Source organism: Babylonia areolata, chromosome 7 (genome assembly GCF_041734735.1).
Source record: "Babylonia areolata isolate BAREFJ2019XMU chromosome 7, ASM4173473v1, whole genome shotgun sequence".
Lineage (NCBI taxonomy): Eukaryota > Metazoa > Mollusca > Gastropoda > Neogastropoda > Buccinidae > Babylonia > Babylonia areolata.
The window spans coordinates 35,672,869-35,692,466 of NC_134882.1; the positions used below are offsets into that span (position 1 = coordinate 35,672,869).

The 19,598-nt window shown below is 44.0% G+C and overlaps 1 protein-coding gene across 1 annotated transcript in view; it reads right to left on the bottom strand.

Moving 5' to 3' along the window:
* Window positions 1-19,385, bottom strand: part of LOC143283834 (uncharacterized) — a 27,044-nt gene extending 7,659 nt beyond the window's left edge. Inside the window, exons 1-8 of the mRNA XM_076590209.1 lie at window positions 19,273-19,385; window positions 16,266-16,580; window positions 10,709-10,956; window positions 6,834-6,941; window positions 4,041-4,134; window positions 2,463-2,512; window positions 1,740-1,821; window positions 1,046-1,131 (exon numbers count right to left, since the gene is read on the bottom strand). Coding sequence (XP_076446324.1) covers window positions 1,046-1,131; window positions 1,740-1,821; window positions 2,463-2,512; window positions 4,041-4,134; window positions 6,834-6,941; window positions 10,709-10,956; window positions 16,266-16,476 — 879 coding nt within the window. The 5' untranslated portion in view covers window positions 16,477-16,580; window positions 19,273-19,385. The remainder of the gene's footprint in view (window positions 1-1,045; window positions 1,132-1,739; window positions 1,822-2,462; window positions 2,513-4,040; window positions 4,135-6,833; window positions 6,942-10,708; window positions 10,957-16,265; window positions 16,581-19,272) is intronic.
* Between the last annotated feature and the right edge of the window lie 213 nt (window positions 19,386-19,598).

The following is a 19,598-nucleotide window of genomic DNA, read 5'->3' on the forward strand; positions in this document are numbered from 1 at the left end:
TTTACACACACGGAGTTATTTACACAACAGGCTGCCTACCTGGGTAGAGCCGACTGACGGCTGCCACTGGGCGCTCATCATTCGTTTCCTGTGTCATTCAATCAGATTTCAGGCACGCACACCTACACACTGAGACAAACATGTAGCATTTAACATTTTATGTTCCTAACCGTTTTGTTTATTTACCCCACCATGTAGGCAGCCATATCCGTTTTTGGGGATGTGCATGCTGGGTGTGTTCTTGTTTCCATAATCCACCGAACGCTGACATGGATTACAGGATCTTTAACGTGCGTATTTGATCTTCTGCTTGCACATACACACGAAGGGGATTCAGGCACTGGCAGGTCTGCACATATGTTGACCTTGGAGATCGGAAAAATCTCCACCCTTTACCCACCAGGCGCCACCGAGATTCCAACCCGGGACCCTCACTCTCACTACTACCACCACCATGGCTTCCACCACCCCTACATCATCGTCATCACCACAACCATCACCATCACTACCACCACCACCACCACCGTCATCATCAAAATATCGCCAACACCATCATCATCATCGTCATCATTACACCACCATCACCATTATCAACACCACCACCATCATCAACACTAATCACCATCATCATCACCACCTCATCATCCAAATAATTACTCCCAAAATCTTTGTCACAACCAGCATCATTACAGATATCATCATCATCATCATCACCACCATCACCACCACCAGTACCGTCACCACCACAATCATATCTAACAGTATTATGATAGTCGTATTCGACTATGACCATCAGAACAGCAGAGGAGGCAACTGCTGTCCCGACCATCTGGGCTAGAATTTGATTATAGTGGAGACTGAATGCCTCACCCAAGTTACACCCCAACTCTCTCGGCCAAGAGGCTTTTAAGACAGTCGGCGTTGGGGATGGTTCCCAAAGGCCAACTAGGCCCCACGGCTGCAGCACAGAGTAAGTGCGTTTTGCCTCCAAGTTTGAGAGTCATTGTCCTTCAAGACTAAGCTGTAGCTGTAGAAAACCACTGACCGCCAGACCCTGACAGAAGGCCTTGGCCCCGTACAGCCTCAGGTGGTTCCAGCTGACGTCCAGCGTCCTCAGGGTGTGGTTGACGGCTGTAACCACAGGACAACACAAGTTCTTCCACATGAGAGGTCGCTCGTTTGAATTTCAGTCGAGTATGCGATGAAGCGTGCTCGTTAGGCGACTTAAAAGTCTCGTTTAACCTTTCATTTGTGTTGTGGTGTGTTGTACTGTACTATACTGTGTGTGTTGCGTTGGGCTGTGTTGTTTTATGTTGTATCCTATCGTATCATATCGTTTCGTGTCGTACTGCATCGTATTGTATTGTATTGTATTGTATTGTATTGCATTGTACCGTACCGTATCGTATCGTATCGTTTTGTTTTGTTTTGTATCGTACTGTACCATACCGTACCGTACCGTGTCGTATCGTACCGTGTCGTATCGTATTGTATTGTACCGTATCATATCGTATCGTATCGAATCGTATGGTGATAGTTTTTTACGTTGTATTTTATTGTATTGTTTCCACAACATATTCTATTTCTCTATTTCAGGCTGCTCTGCCCCCCCTCCCTCTGCCCCCCGACCCCTACAACCCCCCCCCCCTCCCCACACACAAGCCCTCAATACTATAATCCAAAATCATCATTATTAATACAGACGCTATCACTACCACACAACCCACATACACACTCACCCAGAGCTTGACCAAGCATGGTCCCGCCAACGTGGCAGATATGGTTGTGGCTGAGGTTCAATTCTCGTAACGTCCTGTTTCTCTGTGACATATACACGGAAGAAAAAAAATATGGGTAGATTTAAAACAGAACTAAGAAAAGTGCAGAGAATCAGTGGGTTGATGATGCAATGTTGTTGTTTGTTTAGGATTGTTTTCATTCTCTTTATTTGATCTTGTTTAATTTCGTGTTTATCTGACACTGTCATACCTATGGTGTTCACCAATAAAGTGTGAGTGAGTTAGTGTGTGTGTGTGTGTGTGCGTGCGTGCGTGCGTGCGTGCGTATGTGTGCGTGTGTGTGTGTCACAGTGTGTGTGTGTTTGTGTGAGAGAGAGAGAGAGATGGAGAGAGAGAGAGAACGAGAGAGAGAGAGGGGGGAGGGGGGGAGAAAGCGTGCCCTCGAGAGAATGCAAGAGAGAGAGAGAGAGAGAGAGTCAGACAGACAGACAGACTGAAAGACAGAGAGATAGAGAGACAGAGTCAGACACAGAGAGACCGAGTGTGTGCGCACGTGCTTGTCTCTGTCTCTGCCTCTGTCTGTCTGTCTGTCCGTCTCTGATTCTATCTCTCTTAATCTATCTCAGTATGTCTGCGTACGTGTCTGTCTGCCTGTCTGTCTGTCTTTCTGTCTTTCTGTCTGTCTGTCTGTCTTTCTGTCTCTCACGTTGTTTTCTGACTCACCTCCAACATTTCACGGAGGACTGTCACATCCTTATCCTGAATGTTATTGCCTGTTGGAAGCACAAAAAAGCCATTTCTTCACTTTCTCTTGTCAAATTCAGTTTCAAATGGGCGTCAAAGCGTGTGGGCTTACCCATATACGCTGCAGCACACACAAAAAAACTTCTTTTAAAGTCATATTCATCAACTCTAAATGATTTACCCGCCACTTGATAGCCTCCCACTGAAGCTAAAATTTTACACACAATTCGACTGTCTAAATAGAACAATAACTGGCAACGCACCTCCTTCTATTGTTAATGATGTCCAAAACGACAAAAGACTTCCATCAGCTAGTTATATCTCTTCCCAAGCTTGAACTTTTAACACTAAGTCTGGTATACAGTGGGGATACATCCTGGAATAATTTACCATCACATCTCAAAACAAACAAACAAACAAACAAAAAAAAACCAAAAAAACAACCAACCCCAATTAACCACGCCAACTTCAAACAGAAAATACAAAGGGATCTGCTCACAAAATATGAAGGCAGATAGAAAAGCCTCCTGTGTGTTTCCATTATATGTTTTAATTATTTGTTATACTTTACATGATCTGCCATGCCTTGGCTGTTTGTCGTGGGTACCCTCTTATTCTCCTTTTCCCAGTCTATCTATCTATCTGTCTATCCGCCTGCTCATCTGTGTGTGTGTGTGTGTGTGTATGCGTGTGCGCGCGCGCGCGCGCGTGTGTGTGTGAGAGAGAGAGAGAGAGAGAGAGCGTGTGAGCCCGCGTGCGTGTGTGTGCACGTGTGTGTGTGTGTGCGTGTGTGTGTGTGTGTGTGTGTGTGTGTGTGTGTGTGTGTGTGTGTTGGGGAGGACTTGTATTTAGGTTGTGGTGTTTACATTCTTTTCTTTCGCTTGCTCTTTTGTTGCTCTTTTCTCTGCGCTGTGCAGGGTGGGGGGTAGCTGAGGGTGAGATAAGAATTAAGAAGAAGGGGGAAGGGGGGGGACTTGATCTTCACCCCCTTTGCTTACAGTTCGCTTCTTTTCTTTAGTCCCTGTCTAGGCCTAGGCTAGATGCAAAAAAAAAAAAAGCCTATTCCTTGCTTATTTATTACCATCGCAAATAAATAATGTGAGTTCACACACACACACGCACGCACGCACTTACACGCACACACACACACACACACACACACACACACACAGACACACACACACACACACACACACACACAGACAAAAGGAGAGGGAGAGAGAGAGAGAGAGAGAGAGAGAGAGAGAGAGAGAGAGAGAGAGAGCGCTTCGATTTTCATTCCCTGTACAAATAATGATCCTCAAAATCAAGGATGGTGATGATGATACAACAACGAAGAAGACAACCAAAAGAACACATTTCCTAACAACACGGTTTTGGGGTAATTCGACGACCACTATGGCGACGATGGTGATTGTGGTAGAGCTGCTACTGCTACTGCTACTGATAATGATGATCCTGACGATGATGACGACGATGACAATGACGACGATGATTACTGTGATTATAATGACTCTGTCGACGATGACACGGATAATGAAGAAAGAAGAACAGTACCTGATAAAATGACACGGACAATGGAAGTGTTGGTCAGTAAGGTGGCTGCAAGCAGTTTCACGCCGTCACTCCCCAAAGCGTTGTTGGAGAGATTCTGCAAGTCAGATGTAGCCATCAGAACCGTGTGTGTGTGTGTGTGTGTGTGTGTGTGTGTGTGTGTGTGTGTGTGTGTGTGTGTGTGTGTGTGTGTGTGCCCAAAAAATCAACAACTGACCATTTTTATGGCCATGAACAAAAAGGTCCATGGTTGTCAGCAAGTGAAGGTGGAAGGTTAAAGGTTAAAGGTTCCATAGCTTTTTACGGCCATCAGGGGAGCGAATTCACGTCCACTGTGTCTACAGCTCGGTATTGGAGTGGGGGAGGAGGGGGTTAATCCTCTCCTTCCGCCAGTTTTGATTTCCCCCAACAGAAGTTAACTCTCTCCATACGAACGGCGAAAGAGACGACGTTAACAGCATTTCACCCCAATTACCATCATCAAAATATTGCAAGCGGAAGGCTCTTATACTGAAGAGGTGAATGCTGACAAAGAATACCACAATTCTGACGACGGAAACTAAAGGTTGGGTCATTCAGATACCCACTGGACATCCGAGAGGTCTGTGTAGAGGAGAAGAGAGGACTGGCCGTACTGAGTGAGTTAAGCACCCGTTTAAACCTGGGTGGAGTGAGGAAATGTGCAGTGAAGCGCCTTTCCCAAGGACACAGCGTGCAACACCATCCCGAAACAGGGCCTCGAACGCTGATCTCTGGTGAACACTGCATCTAGAGTCCAACGCTTAAGGCGCCTGGGGTCATTTTTTTTTTTTTTTTTTGGGGGGGGGGGGGGGGGGGGAGTATTTTCTGCAACTCAACTTCACAAAAAGCTTTTGACATTAAATTTGGCACATACAAAGATTACTAGTTTCCATTCTGTATACAGAGGTTTACACTTTTATGAAAAGATGTAAGACTATATGAATTATATTCTGTTAAATATGAGGTTAAAATTGTTACTTATTTAGATCGACGCTGAAGCTCTTTGATGTTGGCTAACCTGGGACGCTCAATTTGGTTTCCTGTTTACAGTCTACAACCAGACATTGCAGTGATGTCATAGAACACTGTGTAGTGCATAATGGTAATGAGATTTTATATGATCCAAAATAACAAATTTTAAACAAAAGCAGCAGCAAGGTTAAAAAATTCACAGCATAACCTTTTTACAGATACAGTCTGTTTATTGCACTTAGCAGCTATTTTCCCATTTATGTGTCACATACTATGTCATTTTTTTCATCTAGAACTGATGTTACAGTAATTCTAAATTCGTTTGTGAGGAAGAATTAAACCATATTTTGAGAAAACTGCTTTCAAATACTGTTATGATGTTTAATGAGGAAAAAATGAATATTACACAAGCAAAGACACATACTCTGGCCTTCCATGCTCTCCCATACACACTGTACTGTCAGTTATGGGGTGCTAAAACACAAGGAAGTAGAAGTTAAAATTTTGTCCTGGTGCATAAACAACCAGCCAGCCAACCAGCCATCAGATAAACCAAGAACGAATCAGACAAGTCAACAACAATGGACGAAAAGAACGTGCCAGAGAAACAGAGCAATCCATAAACTTACCAACTACTTTCCCAGCCAAACATGCCACACACCCACAGCTAACCACCTACCCACCCATCCAAGTAACTGACCGACCAACCACCCAGCCAATCAGCCAACCCACTCAACTACCCACCTAAATAATTATCCCATCCACCCCTCCCCCCCCCCCCCCCCCCCCACCCATACACTCACCCACTCACCTAACAAACCAACCAACTGACCAACCAGTTACCCAATCATCAACTCAATCGTCCACCCACAAACCACCCAGATACTCACCCACCCACCAACCTACCCAACAACCAATTGCCCACCCACCCACTAAACCACTCACTCATCCAGCTAACTAAACCATCCAGACACTCATACACCTACCCACTCCCTCTCCCCTCCCCCATCCTCCCCAACTAACCCACACACCCACGTAACCAACCATCAGAACCACGTAACCAACCATCAGAAACTCATCCATCACCCACCTATCCACTCACTCAACTACCCACCCACCCATCAGCCCACAGCCACCCACCCACCCACCCATCAGCCCATAGCCACCACCCACCCACGCACCCAGCCATCAGCCCACAGCCACCCACCCACCCACCCACCCAGCCATCAGCCCACAGCCACCCACCCACCCACCCAGCCATCAGCCCACAGCTACCACCCACCCACCCACCCAGCCATCAGCCCACAGCTACCACCCACCCACCCACCCACCCAGCCATCAGCCCACAGCTACCACCCACCCACCCACCCAGCCATCAGCCCACAGCTACCACCCACCCACCCACCCAGCCATCAGCCCACAGCTACACCCACCCACCCACCCAGCCATCAGCCCACAGCCACCACCCACCCACCCACCAGCCATCAGCCCACAGCTACCACCCACCCACCCAGCCATCAGCCCACAGCTACCACCCACCCACCCAGCCACCAGCCATCAGCCACAGTCACCCACCCACCCACCCAGCCATCAGCCCACAGCCACCCACCCACCCACCCAGCCATCAGCCCGTAGCCACCCACCCACCCACCCACCCATCAGCCCACAGCCACCACCCACCCACCCACCCAGCCATCAGCCCACAGCCACCACCCACCCATCCACCCAGCCATCAGCCCACAGCCACCACCCACCTACCCACCCACCCATCCAGCCATCAGCCCCGCAGTGCTCGCAGCTCACCAGGTCAGCTAGGGATCTGTTCTCCCTGAGGGCCTCAGTGAGGAAGGCGGTTCCCACGCTGCCCAGTCTGTTGTCCGCCACGTTCAGACTGTGCACCGACACGTTGTGCTGCACAGGACACCCACACTGCAGCTCAAAACTCAGTGATGACGGGCGCAGTAGCCGAGTGGTTAAAGCGTAGGACTTTCAATCTAAGGATCCAGGGTTCGAATCTCGGTAACGCCACCTGGTTGGTGACAGGTGGAGAATTTTCCGATCTCCAAGGTCAACATATGTGCAGACCTGCTTGTGTTTGAACCCCTTTCGTGTGTATATGCAAGCAGAAGAGCAAGTACGCGCGTTAAAGATCCTTAAATCTATGTCAGCATTCGGTGGGATATAGAAACAAGAACATACCCAGCATGCACACCCCCGAAAACGGAGTATGGCTTCCTACATGACGGGGTAAAAACGGTCATACAAGTAAAAGCCCACACATGACACCCCCAGTATGTTGAAAATAATATATTCAGTACCTAACGGAACCAGATTATTCTCTGACATTCTGGTATTAAATGACAAACTTCCAAAGTCTTGTCCAAGGTGGTCTGAGAAATTGGAAACAGAAATTTCATGGAAAGGATCGTTTTACAAAACAAGCAAAATTCAAAAGCTGAAATGGTTCCAGCTACGCATATTACACAGAATCCTTGGAACAAATATTGTCATGAAAGAAATGGGGTTTGCAAATAGTAATTACTGTGGTTTTTGTAGCAATGAAAAGGACAATATTGAGCACATATTCTGGAGATGCCAACATTCAAAACACTTATGGCAGAATTTTGAAGAGTCACTGAGGGTGAAACGTGTAACATGTACCAACATTAAAATACTGAAAGCATGGTACTGTGAGGCATTGCTCAAAGTTTACGCACTTACACAGTTTTCGACCTGTTAATAATTCTTGGAAAAATGTACATTTATCAATGTAAATTTGACAGATGCTGGCCCAACTTAGCAGCTTTTGAAAGATACATTTTCTGGCGTTATAAAATAGAAGAACACAATGCAAGAATGCAATCTAACATTCAGGACTTTACAGCAAAGTGGTTGTCTTACAAGACATTGATTGCAGACGTTTCTTAAATGTGCAAAGGGGTCGAATGTGTTTGATACATGCCAGTTTTTTTGTGGGTTTTTATTGTTGTTGTTGGTGTTTTGTTTTTTAGCGTCAGATAATTAGTTGTTTTTCTTGTATTTTTTTCTTTCACTTTTTTAATTCTGTCTTTCTGTTCTTTGTGTATTATGAAACAGAAACACCTTTGCAAGTTAATTGTCACTGAGGTTCATTGTAATTGCTGAATGTGCTAAGGATATAATTTTCCTGTTGTGACATATGTGAATTGCGCAAAGTTCTGTCAAACATGGTGATGTTTCAATGAGAGAAATATAACCTTCAATACAAGGGGAAACAATTTCTTTTTGCTTGTATACTAATGTTGTTTCATTCAGTTGTATCATATTCTTGAGAACCCTTTCACTGAGGACTGAGGTCTAAATGTGAATACACTGTTCTGGTTCCCATTATCTGTCTCTATTTCTGTTTCTCACTCACTAAATTTTGACTCTCCGACTCTCTTTGTTCTTGCTCTGTTTGTGTGAGCGCGTTTTTCTTAAATATTTTCCTTTAAAAACAATCGTTAGCCAAAGCAGATTGAAAATTATCGCTTTTAGACTGTCAGAAACTGTGAAACCACGTGACATTTCCAGCACATAATGACTATATTGCACCATATTAAAAATGTATGGCAACACGATATTGCACACAGAGTTGCAAATGACAAGAACGCAAAAAAATTAATAACACACAAACAGATAAAACAGAATGTCATTAATCATTTACACTTTCGTTCACTTAAACAAAACAGAACATACCAACGAGCAATACCGAAAGTTAAGAAAATGTTTACAGGAGAGTGTGGGTTGAGTGGGGTGGGGTAGCCTATATTGTCAGACACCTCTTTAACTTGATAACTTTTCCATATTGCCATTAACTCAACGCCGAAAAGAAGACAAGAGGAAGATATTCACGGTAATCAAAATGACTTTTTTGAATATAAAGACAAAAACAACAATAACAAAACGTCGTCATCATATCATCATCAGCATCATCAGCAGCAGTATCATCATTATCATCATCATCATCAGCATCATCAGCAGCAGTATCATCATTATCATCATCATCATCAGCAGCAGCAGCAGCAGCAGCAGCAGCGGCAACAGCAGCAGTATCATCATCATCATCATCACCATTATCATCAGCATCATGAATTATTGATTCATTTGAATAGACTCAGTGTCTCTTTTTGTTGGACAGACAGAGCGATGGAGCGGAGAAGTTATGGCCACTTATTTTCGCTTGTTCTCTTCTCCTTTTCCTTTCTGTCTTCCTTTTTTTCCCCCTTTTTTCCCTTCAATGCCCTGTCTCTCGAACAAATCCAGTATGATTAATAGAATTGTGCAATCAACAACCATCTACCTGAAGTGAGAGAGAGAGAGAAAGAGTGTGTGTGTGTGTGTGTGTGTGTGTGTGTGTGTGTGTGTGTGTGTGTGTGTGTGTGTGTGTGTGTGTGTGTGTGTGTGTGTGTGTGTGTGTGTGTGCAGTGCGTGAAAGTGTGAGTATGCACAATTTTTTTAAATTTTGATATGCACTTGTATGTATCCTAATTTCTACTGTATCTGTGTATGTGTATGATTTTCGACTTATGTTCGTACCTTGTTATGTACTATCCCCCCACCCCACCCCCAATATTCCTTGTGACCCCGGTACACTTGGTAATAAAGACATCCTTTCTTTCTTCATTCCATTCTTTCTTTTTTTTCTTTTCTTGTTTACTTTCTTTGGTCTCTCCCTTTCCTCAATTGTCTTTCAATCCATTTGCAGTTCACCAAATCTAGGGTAGGAACTGCTCATTGGAGCAAGAAGTTTCGTTGTTTCCCCCAGCTATTTCATAATTGAAATAAATGCAATTCCACATACCACTGTATGATAGTCAGTCGTGTTCAGACTATGACCATCAGAACAGTAGAGGAGGTAACTGCTGTCCCGACTATCTGGGCTTGAATTTGATTATAGTGGAGAGTGTCTTGCCCAAGTTACATTCCCACTCTCTTGGCCAAGAGGGTTTTAGGACAGTCGGCGTTTGGATGGTTCCCAAAGGACATCTAGCCCCCAAGGCTGCAGCACTTAGAGCCAGTGCAATTTTGCCTCCTAGTTTGAGAGTCACAGTCCTTCACAAAAGGCTAAGCTGTAAATGATATCACATTGCCATGGAGAAACCATGAGGGTCCCGGGTTCGAATCTCGGTGGCGCCTGGTGGGTAAAGCGTGGAGATTTTTCCGATCTCCCAGGTCAACATATGTGCAGACCTGCCAGTGCCTGAACCCCCTTCGTGTGTATACGCACGCAGAAGATCAAATACGCACGTTAAATATTCTGCAATCCATGTCAGCGTTGGGTGGGTTATGGAAACAAGAACATACCCAGAATGCACATCCCCGAAAACGGAGTATGGCTGACTAATTTGCGGGGTAAATAAACAAAACGGTCATACACGTAAAACGTTGAACGTTACATGTTTGTCTGAGTGTGTATGTGTGCGTGCCTGAAATCTGATTGAATGACACAGGAAACGAATGATGAGCGCCCAATGGCAACCGTCAATCGGCTCTACCCTGGTAGGCAGCCTGTTGTGTAAATGACCCCGTGTTTGTAAAACGCTTAGAGCTTGGTCTCCAACCGAGGATAGGCGCTGTATAAGTATCCATATCAATCAGTCAATCAATCAACTATAAACTTATGTCAATCTGTGATAATTATAAGCTGAGTGACATACCACGAGAGCGATGGCGACTGCCTTCACCTCCTTCTCCCCCATTCCGCTGTGAGGCAGCGCCATCTGTGAGCGGCTCAGGTGTTCGTAGACACTGGTGGACGGAAATACTCGGAGCTTGGCGCATGCGCGGTAGTAGACTTTCTGGCAAGGTGTTTCCGGTTTTCTGCGATGGTGGGATGAGTCCACTCCTGAAGTGGAGGCACCATCGCTGAGTTCCTGGGTGGTGAGATCGTCCTCTTCTGGTGATTCTAGATCCGAACAAGACTTCTGATTGAACTACACTGTACGCAGATATGTGATGGCTTCGTGTGTGTGTGTGTGTGTGTGTGTGTGTGTGTGTGTGTGTGTGTGTGTGTGTGTGTGTGTGTGTGTGCGTGCGTGCGTGCGTGCGTGCGTGCGTGTGTGTGTGTGTGTGTGTGTGTGCGTGTGTGTCTGTAGGTGTCTGTGTATGTGTGTCTGTGTCTGTCTGTCTGTGTCTGTGTCTGTGCGTCTGTGTCTGTGTGTGTGTGTCTGTGTGTGGCTGTGTGTGTATCTGTGTGTGTCTGTGTCTGTGTATGTGTCTGTGTATTAGTGGGTGGAAGAGAAAGGTGGAAAGGTTTGCGTGAATGTGTATGTGTGCGTGGATAGATAGGGCTGACTTATTTTCTGTCTATTTCCTGTATGTGAAATAAATAAACAGTGAGGCCAGGAGAACAAATGATTAAGAAATATTCAAGAGTGGTAACTCTCTCCATTCACAGGGTACACAACTTCAAGTCAATGCTGCTTACGGTACCGACTCAGCTAGCACACAGGTAAATAAAAGGTACATTGGAACAAACCCAGACACTTCCTCAGAAAGGGAAGCGCAGGACTTGCCTTCATACCGATCATTTGACATGTGCACACAGCAGCAACACCAGAAGAAATGTGCAAAAACAAATTAGCTTTTATTCGAGACTAGCATAGCCGTTTGATTCTAAATAAGCTACACAGAATCTACGGACAATATATGGTTGCCTCGGTGGTTTTTTGACTGGAAATGAAGTGTCTAGGTTTGTTCCTATGTACCTTTTATTCACCTGTGTGCTAGCTGAATCGGTTGCATACGCAGCATTGACTTGTACCTTGCGAATGGAGAGAGTTACCACTTGTTTTAAGGGAACTAACCGGGTTTGGTTAGTACATTGTATTGGAGAGTTACTACGCTTAAATGGTTGACTTCAATTCACTGTCTCCTTGTGTGAACTAGTCAGAACGGTACGACACACGCGCTCCACTCATCCATCCAGTGCAACATCACACCATGTTGACACCACTCTTTGATATTTGTTAATTATCTGTTCTCGTATATATATATATATATATATATATATATATATATATATATATATATATATATATATATATATATATATGTGTGTGTGTGTGTGTGTGTGTGTGTGTGTGTGTACTGCTTAAGAAACATTCTATGGATCAGAATGTCCTACAACATTATCTGCAAGTCTCAAACTTATCATTTATGTCTAAAGTCATTGAAACAGTTGTTCTGAATCAGTCATTTGAATACCTAAACTCACATTCTCTGCTGTCACCCAAGCAGTCAGCATACAGACCATCACACAGTACAAAGACTGCACTTCTCAAGGTCACTAATGATATACTCCTAGCACTAGACCAAGGTAATGTTCCCGTTCTTACTCTGTTAGATCTCAGTACATCGTCTGACACCATAGACCATACCCTTTTGTTGCACATCCTTCATCACTACTATGGGATTCCTGGATTAACTCTCTCTTAGGTCAAAAGATATCTTTCATGTCGCATCCAGACAGTCACTCATCACAACCAGCACCTGTTTTGTTCGGAATTCCACAGGGCTCTGTCTTAGGTCCTGTACCAAACCTCTTCATACACTCATCCAAAGTCACTTTGTTTCCAATCAATCTTTCGCAGATGACACACAGCTTTATAGAACATGTCACCCTACAGAAATAGGTCAAACCCTACAGACTTTACAGTCATGCATCACAGACGTCAGAACATGGGTGACAGATCACAAACTCAAACTAAATGATAACAAAACAGAAGCACTTCTCCTTCACTCAAAGCGCTAATTTCTGAACTTTCATCTATCCTGGTAGGAACCTCAGACATACCTCTCTCAGTATCCGCACGCATATTTAGGGTACATGCTTTCGGATGACATGACACTTGACATACACATCAACCATATTTGTAGGTCAGCATACAAAACACCCCAACAAATCAGCTCCATTCGCCAATATCTAACCACAGAAACCACAAAGACTTGGGTTTGTTCTTTTGTTCTATCTAGGTTAGATTATAGAAAAGCTCTTCTTGCCGGCTGCCCCAAACACTGTGTTGACAAACAAAAGTTCAAAACTTTGCAGCACAACTCACACTTAAGGCTAGGAAGCGTCAACACATCACGCCCCTACTCGCTTCCCTTCACTGGCCCCCCATTCAAGCACGAATACAATACAAACTCTCAGTCCTTTGTCACAATTTCTTCACTGATTCTTGTCCCGTCTATCTTTCACATATACTTTCTATCTATTCACTATCCATCTTCAAATGACATGCGCACAGTGTCTATTCCAAGAATTCGCACAAGAACTTATGATGAACGTTCCATTTCTTTTGTTGCACCAAAACAATGGAATTCACTGCCCTCACACATCCATCACACCCTAACAGCCACATTCAAGAGGGCACTCAAAACGCATCTTTTCAAGTTGTATCTTTCTAAGTTGAGCTATTCCATCTGTATATGCTTGCAGTGATTTGATCGCTGGACATGCTCTTGGGGTTGATTTGTGTGCATTTGTGATGATTTTTAGTGTGGGTCTGTGAGGCCTGGTTCCTTGGTGCATGTTTTGACTTGGGTAAATGTGATATGTTATCTTGCTGTGATTTGGGCGTATGTCATTTGAGACTATGATATTGCCTGTGATGATTTACATATTTTTATGTCACTTTGTACGAGGTATGTAAATTTTAACCAGTGTGATGTGAGAAATATGTATATTTCAGCAAATGTGATGTGAGACTGTGTCCATTTATGCCTTTATTTATTCATCTATTCATTATATTTTTTTTTTTTTTTTGTAAATACCATTATGTCACTTAGCTTTAAATTTGTATATCTTATTGTAAAGCGATGTGAGCTGCATTTGAGATATGGGTACTGCGCTATAGAAGCCTGCATATCATCTCTCTCTCTCTCTCTCTCTCTGTTTGTTTGTGTGTGTGTGTGTGTGTGTGTGTGTGTGTGTGTGTGTGTGTGTGTGTGTTATGTGTATTTTATTTGGCATATCTGATATCAATTTCTTGCTATCGCTTTAACGTCAAGGTGAACACGCTCGCGCTCAGATAGAGACGAACAGACAGACAGACGTCCAGATTCTCTCTCTCCCTCTCTCTCTCTCCCTCACACACACACACACACACATGCAAATATACGATACCCCCTCAAGTCCGCTTCATTTCACACACATTCACGCACGTGCGCGCACACATCACACACACACACACACACACACACACACACACACACACCATCCTCTTCCCTTCCCTTCAGTCATCCCTTCCTTGTCCCCTACCTCCCAACCCCCCATACCCGCACACACACACACACACATAAAAACACACACAAACGCACGAACACCTCTCCCACCCTCTCTCTCTCTCTCACACACACACACACACACACACACACACACACACACACACACACACACACAAAGTGGCCACGGCCGATTGCACACAATAATAATGGATCAGACGAGAGAGACAGGGGATCGATGAAGCAAAGGGTTGAGTCGTATTCCCACACCGCTCAATGGATGGATTGTGTTGCCCATTGTTTCCCCAGCACTCAGGCAGGCACTGGGGAGGCTGATACGCCGCAGTCCAGCTATATATATATATATATATATATATATATATATATATATATATATATATTTATATATATATATATATATATAGTCAGTCGTGTCCGACTATGACCATCAGAATAGCAGAGGAGGCAAATGCTGTTCCGACTATTTGGGTTAGAATTTGATTATAGTGGAGAGTGTCTTGCCCAAGTACATCCCCACCCTCTCGGACAAGAGGGTTTTTGGACAGTCGGCGTTTGGGATGGTTCCCAAAGGCCAACTAGCCCACAAGGCTGCAGCACTAAGAGCCAGTGCAATTTTTCCTCCTGGTTTGAGAGTCATAGCCCTTCACAAAAGACTAAGCTGTAAATGGTTTCCCATTGACTGGAGAAACCATTGATAATACAGCTCTCACTTTGCTGTTGGCCCAAATGTAAACCTATGTCAATCTGTGATTTTAGCCGAGTGTTGGGCTATTAATGCTATGTTCTGCTGCAGGAGCCAGTTGCATTGCTTGGTTCTAACTTTTTGACAGTTACACGTGACTAAATGCCTACGTTGCCCGAACTACGCCATCGGTCAGTTCCATACTACACACAGTTTGTAGCGGGTTACGACCATACTAAGCTCTTCCGTCCGAGCAATGCAACTGGCTCTGGTCTATGGGACGGTGTTGAGACCGGAAATGACTCCAGGCACTACCGTTTTGACTCCACGAGAGTCGGCCCAGAAACACTCCCTTTGAAGTCCTTGAATACTTTTCTCCAACTCATACCTCTTACCCCATATCAATAAACTGTACCCCCCTTTTCCCATTGGAATGTCTCTACAAAGTTGCGTGTCTCTGTTATTCTGCTTTCCACTCCACAGGGCCGTACCTATCTCTCTGACCTAATTAGTGCTTACAATCCCCCAAGAAGGGCTGGTGGAGAAACACAGTGTTTATATACACGTGTGTATGTATTAAGTATGTACATGCACTGATCGGTGAAATCCGTAGAACGACCCACCCCTTCCTCCTTGTGTGTATGTGTGTGCATGCGTGTCTTTAAGAGTGTGTGTACGTGTGTGCATGCGTGTCTCTAAGAGTGTGTGTATGTGTGTGCATGCGTGTCTTTAAGAGTGTGTGTACGTGTGTGCATGCGTGTCTCTAAGAGTATGTGTATGTGTGTGCATGCGTTTCTATAAGAGTGTGTGTACGTGTGTGCATGCGTGTCTCTAAGAGTATGTGTATGTGTGTGCATGCGTTTCTATAAGAGTGTGTGTATGTGTGTACATGCGTGTCTCTAAGAGTGTGTGTATGTGTGTGCAGGTGTGTTTCTAAGAGTGCGTGTATGTGTGTGTGTGTGTGCATGCGTGTCTCTAAGAGTGTGTGTATGTCTAAGAGTGTGTATATGTGTGTGCATGCGTGTCTCTAAGAGTGTGTGTATGTGTGTGCATGCGTGTCTCTTAAGAGTGTGTGTATGTGTGTGCATGCGTGTCTCTGAGAGTGTGTGTATGTGTGTGCATGCGTGTCTCTTAAGAGTGTGTGTATGTGTGTTCATGCATGTCTCTAAAAGTGTGTGTTTGTCTAAGAGTGTGTGTATGTGTGTGCATGCGTGTCTCTAAGAGTGTGTGTATGTGTTTACATGCGTGTATCGCACACACACACAAACAAATCACCACCATCCCACCTTCCTGCGTCTCAGGGAACGGCGAAGAAGGAAGACCGTCGGGTGTAGGAGTGATCTTGCGTGTCGCCATGATCCTGAAAATAAAGTTTCTGGACGTGCTGCCATACTTGGGGTCGGCGAAGGCCGCACGTGGGGTGTCAAGGTGAAGGACTCGCTGACGTATTTTCCTTCTCTGACGCAGTTTCTCCGGAAGGAGCGTCAGCGCTTGCATGGTGACGACATCCACCACGTCCTTGAAGGAATGACGGCATGGGGCGTCATTGGTAGGTGGTGGTCTTCTGCGGGTCACCTGTGTGGTCACTGACCGGGTGATATCTGAGGAACCACACACACACACACACACACACACAACACAACACAGCACAGCACAGCACAGCACAGAACAACACAACACAACACAACACACACACACACACACACACACACACACACACAAAACACACACACACACACACACACACACACACACACACACACACACAACACAACACAACACAACACAACACAACACACACACACACACACACACACACACACACACACACACACAAGGGATGAATGAGCAGGTGTTATAAAAATTCAATGTTCTGATGCGGATCATCATTTCACAACGAAAGAGATGGTTAGCTGCATGTTTGAAGGAAAGAATAGACAGGCAGACAGACAGACACAGACAGATAGACAGATACGTACATACATAGATAGTTTAAGTAGGAAAGAATAGACAGACAGACAGACAGACAGAGACAGACAGATACATACATACATACATACATACATAAAGACTTTAAGTAGGAACTGACCAATTAATTGAGTAGCTTAGTACTCAAAAACTAGCTGACTCATTAACTAACGAATTAACATACTAAATAACTAACTATATAACTGTAATTTACAGGCTGGCTGACTGACTAACTGACGCATTAACTCACTGAATTCAAGCAAACAAACAAGTCATCCAACCCACCCTATGCCTGCCTGCCTACCTATCTGGTTAAGTAATTATCTATCTGGCTAACTATTTCATTCGCCCACATGGGGATACCAGGGCCTCTTTCGGTAAAAATTGTATTCCAACCTTCTGTACAGTCTGTGCTAGAAATTTCCTCTTTTCCATCGTTGTCTTTGTTTCTGGATTTTCCATTTCTTTTCCTGTCATCTCTTTCTTTGTTACTTTCTGCCTTGCTGCTTCATTCACCTATATGGTTTCTGGAATGCTGTGAATTATTTTTTTTTTGTTGTTGTTGTTCTCTGGACATGAAAATTGGGTGCTCTTACTATTTTGTATTCTTTTGGGGTTTTTTTTATGCCTTGGACATAATGAGATGCCTGTTGGCAATTTCTTGGTTTCGTATGTCTTTTATTGCATATAATTTTGCTGTTTGTGCACATTTTCTTTTTCTTAATTTTCTGATACAAAGTAAAAAAAAAAAAATTTCAAAAAGAAAAAAAAAAAAAGAAAGAAAAAGACGAGCAATCAACGTCAGATGCATGAATGGATTAACTGTGTTTGTGTCTAATAATATTTTCTCATAGTTTTTTTTTTTTTTTTTTGACAGGTTCCACGGCACCGATATTGACAGTTTTCCATCTCTATGGTCCTGTGTGGGTGCCTGAGCCATAAGGGACAAAAGTTAAAGTTAGCAATATCCTCCATTCACTAAATGTTTGATAGGCCCATTCACAAACAAGCTAGCCGAACTAATTCACTTACTGAAAATAACCCTTGTTCAACCATATACATGACTAATAATGAACATATCAAGGTTGTTGCGGGTTTTTTTTTGTTTTTGTTTGTTTGTTTTTTTTGGGTTTTTTTAGAGACAGATGTTTGATTAATTTGTTTTCGCTTCACGACGTCTACAGTATCTTGATACAATAAAGGAATGCATGACAGGAATAGCCGAAAAGGTTCTTACAAATTCATTTTTCCATTTGTTATGTTTCCGTGTCCATCTCATTCACAAGTGTATTCAACCAGAAATAATCTTATTGGTGTGGGACTTTTTTTTTTATTATCAACCTGTATCCTATATCTTAAAAAAAAACAAACAACAAACGAATACATGCTATTGAATGCGTTGTGGTATCAAATAATGAATGTTAATGGGTCGCATTTCGCTTCCTGTAGCATTCCAAAAACAATGATTTAAAACGAATTTTGTAATTATTCTAAAACATTCTTTTGAAGTCGGTTTTTGATTATTCCACAGGTATCGCTCACACATTCAACACTGAGACTCGACACTGTCGATGATTCTCTCCAACCCTCTTATGCTCGTGTATCCGTACACGTAACCATAAAGACAAGCACACAGAAGAAGAAGAAGAAGAAGAAGAAGAAGAAGAAAGAAGAAGAAGAAGAAGATAGGGAAGGGGAAGAAAAGAGAGGGAGAGAGTTATGGAGAGAACAACAGCAGGTAGTAAAACACATTCAGAAATTCAAACAAACACACATGTTTAGTGTTTCAGACTGATTATTGAATAATTGATTGGCTTGCTGCACACACACACACACACACACACACACACACACACACACACACACACACACACACAGAGAGAGAGAGAGAGAGAGAGAGAGAGAGAACGCTGAACACTGAACAGTTTAATGTCATTAGCTATATAGATCTAGTGACATAGTAGGTACTGATCAGAACAAAACTGGTGCAAAACAGATAAAATGGAACAGAAAGGAAAAACAGAAATGAAGCAGAATAAACTACTAAGGGATAAGCGACACTTTGGTACTTTGTCATTAGCTTCAAACGTCCATGTGGCAGGGAGGTACTGTGCCTTTTTCCCCCCAGTACACCGGAAACAAAGTGCATAAAATCCACATGATAATTATTTAAAGCATGTGACATCGACACACATCATATCAATACGAACACATAACAAAGGATATATAAAACATAAATTATAACAATTATCAAAGCCTGAGAGAGAGAGAGAGAGAGAGAGAGAGAGAGAGAGAGCGAGCTAACTTTTCCTTCCCCAAACTTACCGTAACCGTATCTTCAAAGCTGCCGCTGTCTCCCAGTGGTCACTGCCGTCACACACATCCAGGTCACCACCACGTGACTGACTGCACGTGATTCCCGAACTACTTCCACCGCTACAACAGAACCGTCAGTCACTATCGCACTGTGCTGAGCTCGTGTCTCTCCTGCTAGCGCGTGCATGGAAAGAGTTAAGACGCGGTGTGGGAGGAATATAGTGCTGGTCTTCGTTCTCACGAGGGCCACGGACAGTGTCAGGGTTGTCAGCAGTGGTGCGTGTCGCGGGGACTCCAGGGAGGAGTGGCAATAAGGCGAGGGGTAGGGGAGTGGG